The sequence below is a fragment of the Charadrius vociferus genome, unplaced genomic scaffold (assembly GCF_000708025.1).
Source record: "Charadrius vociferus isolate BGI_N301 unplaced genomic scaffold, ASM70802v2 scaffold365, whole genome shotgun sequence".
Taxonomy (NCBI): domain Eukaryota; kingdom Metazoa; phylum Chordata; class Aves; order Charadriiformes; family Charadriidae; genus Charadrius; species Charadrius vociferus.
In genome coordinates this window covers 823,062-832,839 of record NW_009648559.1, presented here as the reverse complement: position 1 = coordinate 832,839, position 9,778 = coordinate 823,062, and the positions used below count along the sequence as shown (strand labels likewise).

The 9,778-nt window shown below is 43.1% G+C and overlaps 1 protein-coding gene across 2 annotated transcripts in view; it reads right to left on the bottom strand.

The window, feature by feature from the left end:
- Window positions 1-555: 555 nt before the first annotated feature.
- CEMIP (cell migration inducing protein, hyaluronan binding) overlaps window positions 556-9,778 on the bottom strand; it is a 52,881-nt gene continuing 43,658 nt past the window's right edge. For both annotated transcript variants that reach the window (XM_009886106.1, XM_009886107.1), the window contains exons 21-28: window positions 8,808-9,023; window positions 7,666-7,877; window positions 7,009-7,194; window positions 6,106-6,310; window positions 5,221-5,307; window positions 4,748-4,905; window positions 1,597-1,697; window positions 556-683 (exon numbers count right to left, since the gene is read on the bottom strand). In XM_009886106.1, the coding sequence (XP_009884408.1) occupies window positions 556-683; window positions 1,597-1,697; window positions 4,748-4,905; window positions 5,221-5,307; window positions 6,106-6,310; window positions 7,009-7,194; window positions 7,666-7,877; window positions 8,808-9,023 (1,293 nt within the window). The remainder of the gene's footprint in view (window positions 684-1,596; window positions 1,698-4,747; window positions 4,906-5,220; window positions 5,308-6,105; window positions 6,311-7,008; window positions 7,195-7,665; window positions 7,878-8,807; window positions 9,024-9,778) is intronic.

Sequence of the window (9,778 nt, the reverse complement as noted above, 5' to 3'; positions counted from 1 at the left end):
CTTTAGGATAAATTCTTACTGTCCAGTTATGTTTCCCAGCATCTCAGGATTCATTCAAATACACTCCTTCTATCTTAGATTTTCAACAAGCCTTCGAATTGGCATTCCAAGTTCAGTTACACCACAGGAAAAAAAAAAAATTTGGATAACTTAGGGGCTGGTAAAAACAACAATCCTCAATGGCCTTTGGACCCTGAACTCCCCCTTCGAGAGGCAGGACATGAATTATTCTGTCACAGGGGGTGCTGATAAAACCAGCACCTCGTAAAACAGGCCAACTCTTGCTTAGTAACAGGAGAGTTAACATGGCATCGGTGAGCAAGTCAACCGGCGAGGAGCTGGTGATCACAGAACACGACGCTGATCACAGAGGAAGGCTTTTCTGTCACACGTGGCCACTCTAGCTACTTACAGTAAGATTTCTTTTTGAACAACAACAACAACAACAACAAAATGCTACACCTCTGGAGCAGGCTGGCAAGGTGCCTGCGGTGAGCAGTCAGTAGTCCGTCCCATGGGGCAGTGCTGGCAGCCAGAAGGCAGAGCAGTGGGTCCTCATAACTTCATTTTCTTCACCACAGGAATTGGCAGCGCTTGATAGATTTTAGCCGAGTCCTCATTAGTGACCAGCTTCACCCAGACAGGGCGGAAGCTGCCTTTGAAGCCGACAAAAGCCATTTTTTCTGCAAATCAGAGCAAATAGATTAGGAGTGTGTCGGGGCTGCACCAGAGAAACCCCCAATGGCTGGAGGGATGCGGGTGGACAAGAGCACGCGTGTGTACACCAACTTTGCCAAGCATGCATTCTCCAGGTATTAAAGAAATACTTGCCTAATGAAGCTTAATTAAAATTCTATTTACATGTTGTATGCTTCCATTAATTAAGAATGCGTGATCCATAGAAGGAAAACCCCTTCCTAGCAGGCAGCTTGAGCTGTCTGTTGAAGATATTATTCTCATGGTGATTATACTCAAAATTCTTTCCTGCTTGGGGAAGATGGGGGGATGATGAGGGACAGGACAACAGACAAGACCTACGTTAGCGAGTGTAACACACACACAAAAAAGAGGAGAGTGTGCCAAAAGCTCACAGTTAGAGCTGATCAGAGCAAGGTGCACAATAGAGCAATATTCCAGTTCAACACAGGATGTTTTGAAGTTGATATGCTTTGTGCCATCAAGTCGGAATTTTGTTTCAAGAGAAAACCAGCTAAAAGTAAGTTCAGCCAAGTAAAAAATCCTGTTTGGGGGCTTTTAGTGGGGAAAAAAAAAAAAAAGAGTCCAATATTCCTATTGTTAAAATTCCTTTTTATTTAAAATGAATCTGGAAAATCAACCCCCTGAATTCTTTGTTTCTAAGAACAACTGCCAGAGCACTTTTTCCATCTACAGTATTAAACTGAGCGCTGTTACCCAAAGCTGCAGTGGATACAACCTCTCTGAACAAATAAATGACTGGTCCCAGGATGTCTGCACACATGCTGATAGAACCAAGCAAGGCAAAGTTTAGAAGAAGGAAAAAAGGTCCCTTTACTGGAGTCATGGGAGTGGAATAGATCAAAGGGGTTTAGAAGTGCATTTTTAAAAAATGGTTACCTTTTAACCTAAAACCCTCTTCTGCTCCAAGTTTCTCCAGTACTTTAGTCCATGGTCCTCTTGAAATGAATCTTCCTTTAGATGTCACCAGCACTATGGAGCTGAAGGAAACAAAGCCATTTATAAACAGATGAAGAGTCAGAACACATTACTCGCTTCTCTGTCTTGAGCACTGGTAACTCCGCCGCTGTGACTCAAAGACACCCATGAACTACAGTGGTTTCTGCTTTAATGGCTTTTGTCAGTGCTTTCCAACAGCTTAGTCATATATTCATTTTTCCAAAACCCAGTAGGAAGCTGACAGAAGTAACTTTTTTTTTTTTTTTTAACACTGTTCTCAAGAATTATTTAAATGTTTTTAACCAGCAGTTCCATCCTGCTTTGCTCAGAGAGGAACACGGTCTCCCTGGGATGCTGTGAGCAAGTCTCAAATAATTTATTGTTCTTACATCATTAGGAGTATGAAGCCTGAAGAAATGCAATTCCTTGAGATTTTTGCTGGCCTGATGCTTTCCCTTCATTCTCATCGTGCTTTTGCTTAAAAAGTGTAGTATTATTATTATTGTTGTTATTATTGTTGTTATAGTATTATTATTATTATTACTGCCTTACTTGCATGTACTGTATTTCACCTCAAAATTCTCAGGGTCTTCTACAAATGCCAAGTGATAAAGAGAAGACATGAGGTAAATGCGTTAAGCTAATGCAAATCTGTAAATGCTTGGGTGAAAGTTGGTAGCTGCGTAGGCTTCATTCTAAAAGGGTAGAATGAAAACCCAAATTAAACACCAGGGGATAATCTTATAGTGAGAATTGTCCGCAGAGAAGCATGATAACCTCCTTACTTCCTACCAGATGCACAAACACCTTCAATGGTTATCTCAAAGCGTATGGACGAGAAGCTCTGCTCCAGTGAGTTCAGTGGAAGTCTTGCTATTAAGCTCAGTGGGGCTGGGATATCACCCTTGTTAGGCTCCTAATTAAAGCTTCACCACAGAGTAATTGAGCAAACGGCCACATGAAATTATTTCGTTCCACTTTGCAGGGTTTCCATGAATGAAACTTCCCAGACTTGAACGGCATTTGCCGTCTTGCAGCCTGAGAGCCTTGCTGGCTTGGTTTCCCTGCAGCACGGTGGACACAAGTCGCTAAAATTAATTAGGCAACAGCTCCTGCAGAGCTCCAGCCCGGAGCTAGTGAGTGCAGCACTTACATCTTAACACCTCAGCTGGAACTGGAACTGTTCAGGGGAAAATAGCAAGGGGTGGTGGCAGAGGAACACCAGAAGCAAAAGAGTTAAGAGTCATAAGGACTTTTCCTAGTAAGCCGGAGGTGTTAAAATACTCCAGTGCTTACGAGCGGACTTAGCTGGCGGGCTGGTGTTGAGTACTTTGTGAATGCTGAATCACCTCTTTTTCTTCCTTCAGTTCACTACAATCATTACTTTCTATTAAGCCTTACCTACTATGGAAGTTTAAAATAAATTCACCAGGTGTTTTGTTTTCTTATCCCTGGGAAACTCATCAGAAAAGTGGATTTATTTAAAAAAAAAAGGACTTTGGCCTGCAGAGAGTTACTTAAATAAACCAAGAGGCTTATCCTTGCTAGAAACACCTCTTCTTGCATCCCCAAATCCACAAACCTAAAGGCTGTTCTAGCAGCCTCTTCACGAGAGGCTGGCGAGGCTGGGGGGCTCCCTTCCCCTCCCTTCGCACCGTCTCTCTGCACAGTCCGTGCTCTGCATCGCCGCGGGGAGAAGGGACAAGAAGCTGCTGGCTGTACAGTCCCACTGTCCGCACAGTGTCCACATCTGACTCTGAACACTTTCACCCAGCAAATGGAGGAAAGATGCCTCATGGCTGGAGCTGAAGCCCTTGCTGTATCAGATTGGGAAGGTTTGCAGGGGATAGGATGGGCTGGGAAAACATTTGATGAAAGAAGGACAATAATTTGGGGGTTCAATCATTGCAAAGACACAGCTGAGTGAGACCTGAAAGGTGCTGACCATGTTGGGTCAACTTCCAGTCCTAATCCTAATCCTAATCCTAATCCTAATCCGGTGCCAACACTTATCCAGAGAAGACAATGAGGCTTGGAAAGACTTAAATACCACTAAAAGTCTAATTAGGATTCAATTCTCTTAAGTAGGGAAGAATCCAGGAGCTGGATTTAGCCAGGATTGAGACTGGATTTTGAGAATGGTGGCATGTCTGAAAAATTGTCTTATTCTTTTCACGAAATAAAAGTGAGCAACTACCATGCTTCTCTGCAGTGACTACTCGATGTATTTTTTGCAACCTTCAGAATTATTTAAGACAGTAGAAACACACCTGATGAACCTGCATGGTACCCTTCTGAAACTTCCCCAAATCTCTAAAATAAATGCCAGAACAATATCCTGTCCATCTGCCTACCATTATTTCAAATGATTCATCAACAAAGCGATCATATTTATATGAAATGTTACATACCAGATTTCAAACCAAAACAGATTTAACAACAATGAAATATATTCATTTCCCAACAGCACTCCACAAACTAATATGAGAACAACCCCTTTGGTTAAAGGGTTTCTGATGTTGTTCCCAATCCTACTCCAGCCGATGAACCTGCTGTCCTCCAGGATGCAGGAACATGTGTTGGCTACTTACCACCCACTAGCAAAACTCTGCTTTTCTGGCTGCCCGTACTTCAAAAATAAAAGCAACCAGCGCTTAGGTCTGGGCAGGGAACATGTGCAGAGAGGAATGTATTTTATTAGTGGAATTTTCTGCGATTTGAGACAGGATGCAGGCAATAGAAAAACGTGAAGTGTGCACATCTGTACCGATGAGTGCTGAGAGTTTATTTGTGAATTTAAGTCTGCAGTTTGTCTGTAACCCACAACGTAGAAGTATATCTGCAGTTTATTAATCAAATGTAGCTCTGCAGTTTATCTGAGGCTCGATCGGTTCCTAAATCATAGAGTCTGCATCCTTCTGCTGCCCGCACGTCCTGCTCACGTTTGGACTCTCTGGGAGTCGGCAGGTACAAAAGCACATTGTTAGCCATGTCGCCTGGCCCATGTTGGGTGACAAAAGGCAGGAAAAAGATGAGTGTTGTAGAGCATTCTTGTACATTGCACCTTAGTAACACCAGATTATTTACTCACTGGTCTTTGATGTTGTTGACATAATTTTCTATCTGTGCTGGGATTCCTTGTAGAATTGAGTTTTTGAATGTTACTCGATCAACGACTTTTCCATGATGTCCATCAATCACAACCAGTTGGATACCCTCGTCAGTGAGAAAAAACCTGACACCGTCCACCTGTGCGGGGGGAAAAACAGTCTTGATCAATCACAGGAACACAACTGCAAACAACCACCTGGAAGAAGCGCTGATAGCGTTGAGCCACAGGACTGCTCTTTCTATCAAAGGGCAGTAATCCAGAGCCCTGAGGTCAAGTTGTCCTGCATTTTTGCTCATATGGGAAAGTTACAGCCTTTTTCTTTTTTTTTCCCCCCGAAATACAAAGCAAAAGTGACTGGAATCCACAGCAATGTTGTAAGCAAGTTTTCCGTAAAATTGAAGCGAGCATCTTAGAATTTTGTCCCTTAAAGTTCACTGAGAGGACCTGCTCACCTCAATGTATGCAAAGTCATCCTTTAGGTGGAAGTACTGTTTCTTATAAGTTTCTATTTTCACTTCGAGTAGGTGGTCCTTAGTCTTCTGTTTGGGAAAAAAAAAAAATAAGGTGAGAAGAGTTTTTCTAGTGAGGATGTCTATTACCTGAACGCTGCATTTCCAGGAAACATTTTAAACCTTGAAATTCAATCAACAAGAAAGCTACTGACTGGCCAAATTACATTGCTAATGAGACCGGGCACAATGGTAACCTCTCTATGCTCTGTCAGCATTTAAATCATTTCGCCAAATGGCAGAGTATAAGTGACTCTCACTTTGCAGAGCTGACACATAATTCTCTGAGGCTTTGCTGCGCGTTCCTGCTTCAAGAGTGAAGAGTGAAAAAAAAACAAAAATCAGATAAATACCCCCCTCCCCTCCCTCTGGTCAGAATCAGACTGGATGGGATATAGGAGACTGTTGTACAAAATCCTTTATATGAATGAGACGCTTAGCTATGCAGTCCCTTCTCTGACACTGCTGTTACCGCCTGGAGGAGCCGGAGGCCAGGCAAGAAACCTCTGTCTCTCCAGAATCACATTCCCTGGGCCAATCTGTCTTCCATCTCATCACTTGTCACCCTGTGCACTGAACTTCACAACAGAGCCCCAAAAGACTAAGTATCCAACTTCAAATGAAGCCTTGGGTGGCTCTGTCCTTCGAGGACCTGTGCTCTCTACATGTGCAAGAATCTGTTTCATGCCATTTCATGTACCTGGACCGTTTCAGCACAGGATATACCAAACCTGGTACAAAGTCCTTCTATGTCTGTGGGCACTGTATGTGCCAGAACTACAGATTTACACTGGCAATAATTCTGTGATAAAAAATCAACTACTTTACCAGTTGTGCACTAGAGAGCTTCTTGGGCATTGGCACCTCTACTATTGGAGTCTCAATGTACTTGGGATAGGCCATGGCTTCACAGTCACTGACGCCAGCCGTCTTTGGGATCACAGCTTTGATCCTTATTCGTTCACAGCCTTTGACAGAGCAGAAAGCAAATTTCTCCTTCTCATTTTGAGCTTTGAGTTTCAGAAAGAGCAGCCTGCAGGCAGGGGAGAAGAGTGAACAGCATCCTTGAGACTTCTGTGCAAAACATGACTAACTCCCAGTTTTGGTGGACTCCTTCCTAATGCTTTGCCATAGCAAACCCTGAGTGCCGGTGTCTGCATTTTATAGTGCTCAACATACCTCATGCAAATAAAAGGGGGGACACAGCTCAGAAATGGTTTGGGGAGGTCAGGGAACTTAAGCCAGAGAAATGAGATGACACCTGAACTCTCTTGGAGCTCTATTTTATAATGATACATTTAGGTAGAAATACATGGTTTGTATTTTAGGTCTCTCTTTCTTTCCCATTATTTTAATTCTTTAAAAGAAAATAACAGGCGTTACACTCTTAGTTCCTGTGCGTCCCCGTTGTGGTGTTTACAAATGGGTGCTTTTCAAAACTAAAAGGGTTGGGTGTGTCTCCAGCTCAGTTTCATGGTCTGCACTTTGCTTTTGTCTTTTTTTCTAATTTGTATTCACTTGGCAAAGCGTTCCCTAGAGGAACTGGCAGAGCAGCAGAGGCTATGAATGACTGACAGCCGTGGGAGTCCCAGGAAAATTAAATGCTGGTCACATTCCCAGAAAGACTTTCTGGTTTTGTTGTCATCCCCGCTAATGGCATTAACCAAACGGCTCACGATTCCAGAAGCTTTCTCAAAGCAGTGTCCAAATCGGCAAGACACGCTTCCTTACCCAGTGTCCTCATCCCAGTAGTAGTATCCTTTGCTAGGATATCTGTGCTCCAGTTTCTCCATTTGAGAGGTTCTATAGAAGGTTCCAGTTTTGTATGTTTTCTTCAAGAGACGATTGTGGATGTCTGAGAGAATGGAAAATGTCGTCCCTTTAGGATAGCAAAACCCTATTTGGATCCAGTCATTCCTAAAAATAGCAAAGACCCACATTATAACAAATCAACACATGACTATTATTTTCCTGGGCATGCTAGAAGCCAAACTAAATAATTCACTCTAAAATGTAACTTAATTTTTTCCTGGCCAGTTAAAATCTTAATGGTGTGGGATGAATCAATGCAATGTAAATGAGACATAAGAACCATGGGTTAGTTAAGCAATGTGGGTCAGATCTGCTCCTGACTTCTACACCTGCGACTTCCATGCACCAGGAATGAATTAGCTCTTGGCTTCTAAAAATGAACCGTGTTATCTTGCAGGGTTTCCCAGGGGAGGAAACAGGAATATGAGGGGTCAAATGGAAAGATGGTGAACTCAGTGGACTTCCTGGAACAGGCATGTTCATTCTGGAAGAGCTTATAAGGGGGTGACGTCACCCATTAAAAATGTGCAGTTACATTATTGGGCTGGAATGTTGGAATTTGGTTGGATCACTCACTTGTTGAAGTTGATGAGCCATATGGCCAGCTCTTCAGGGGCTGTCTTGTCCCAGTGGATGGTGTAGCCTTTCCTCAGAGTTATGACTGGCTGATACTGCTGGTAATGAGTGCTCTTGCTCAAAGCCCCTTCCAAGTAGAGGGGGTGATTGTGGTAGTCATTTTTTATTATTTTCATTTTCAGGTTGGCTGGCTTGTAGGCTTGGATGTATATCTAGATGAAAAAAAAAAAAGATCACCGAGAGTTTAATAAATGACAGTAAAGCATTAAAGGCACAGCTACTCAATAGACATGAACTGGTGCGAGGTCTGTGACTTCAGCAGTGACCTGTATGCCGTACACTGATGTTCAAGTTCTTAGGCTTCCTTTTCAACAAAGTAAACTATTTTCAGAAAAAAAAAGAAAGATCATTTCCTCATCCACTGAGGTCAAGAGTACATGCTGGTCAAGGCTTCAAAGAGGCCTGCATTAGGGCTGGAGTATTTCACAGCATTAGTGGCAACCCTCAGCAGGGGGACACTATCTACCTCAGGCATCTGACTCCTACTGAACAAGAACCCTTCTGTCCGGATTTCTGAAGCAGGAAAACCAGCTCAGTGGCTACAAATTGGCTTTAGTGGCACTACACGGGAAAAAACCCAACAGTTGCAACACCTAAGACAAAAACAGGAGCTACTCATCAGAGGAAACTGAGGACTCTCTGAAGGCAGCAGCACTCAGAACTCATGTGGTAGGAAGAATGGTTTGGTGGTTATGCAACAGGATGAAAGATCATGAGAGCTGAAATCTAATTTTGACTTCTCAGCACATTTCCCATAACACTGTGGGTGACACTTCCCTCCATAAATCAAGGAAAAATAAGTAGCCGGCAGCCCATAGATTTATGAATATTAATCTGTTAATGCTCATGGAGCTCTCAAGGGACCTTAGGCAGAAGTTGTTAGAGCTGTTAACGGTCAAGGCCAAAGCATCTGAAAATGTACCACAGTATCCTCGTGCTCAAAACCACCCATGCACACATGCAGATAAATAAACCCTGAACACCCCCTGAAGAAAGTCCATTTCTAAAGGTCAAGCTTTACAGTGCCAAGAAATTTAAAATAAAATAAAGCGATAACGATACTGCAAGGTAAGCAGCTTTACCTGTGCAAAGTGTCCACTGCAGATGGAACCTCTCCAGTCAGGCACGTCGATGCAGTCAGGGTGCTTGATTAACCAGTTATCTTCTTTTATCAGGTATGAGCCCGGATATTCTGACACAGAACCATCTACATCATGAAAAACTGATGTTTTATCACCATCCATATCCAGATCATTGAACCAGGGTCCAGGTTCTCCAAAGAAGACCCTTGAGGTAATCTAAACAAAACAGTGAAACATTTAGATCTCCAGAAAGGAATTAATCACTTACAGTACAGAGCGGCTCTGGTCCCTAGAGTGGCTCAAAGGACTCATTTTCTGACTGGATTTGGCACTGGAAAGTAGCTTGGACAAGAAATAGTGTTGGGTTTGTGGGTCAACTTCTGCACGAAGAAATCTGTGTGTGCACTAACATCACCATTCTTTAAATGGCCACAGATTTTGGCTGCTCAGCTTGGCACATTGTAGGCTTGATGTTCAACGGCTCTGAGACCCCCTGACTCCAGATGAATTCTGGGGTTGCAGGTCCTCTGAGGTAGGAGATATGTGGTAATAAAACTATCAGCTTCTGAGACTGACCGTCCAAAGGTGGAAGCACCAAAATAATTTTCAGCTGAGCTGGTCTAGTTAGTTGGCAGCAGTGCCATTTGGTACGGGCGTATTAGGATTGCTTCTGCCTGCACACTGCTTCTTCGTTAAGCCTGAAGTCGATGTAGAGCTGGGTCACACACTTTAAAAGTGTGACTGGTTTTTCAGACAGAACAGACACAGATTTCCCTGTTGGCCATGGGGGAAAGGCTAAAACAACCAGAATTTCAGCCTCAGCTGTGAGAAGGTTTGTTTTAAAATTCTGGAGGAAGGTTCAGGAGACAGGGCGATTTCACTAGACCCTCTTCACTCACTGTCTGCTAATAAATTTTTAAGGTTCCAAAGCCACATAAAGTCACACTGATGCTGGGAACAATCAGCGACCT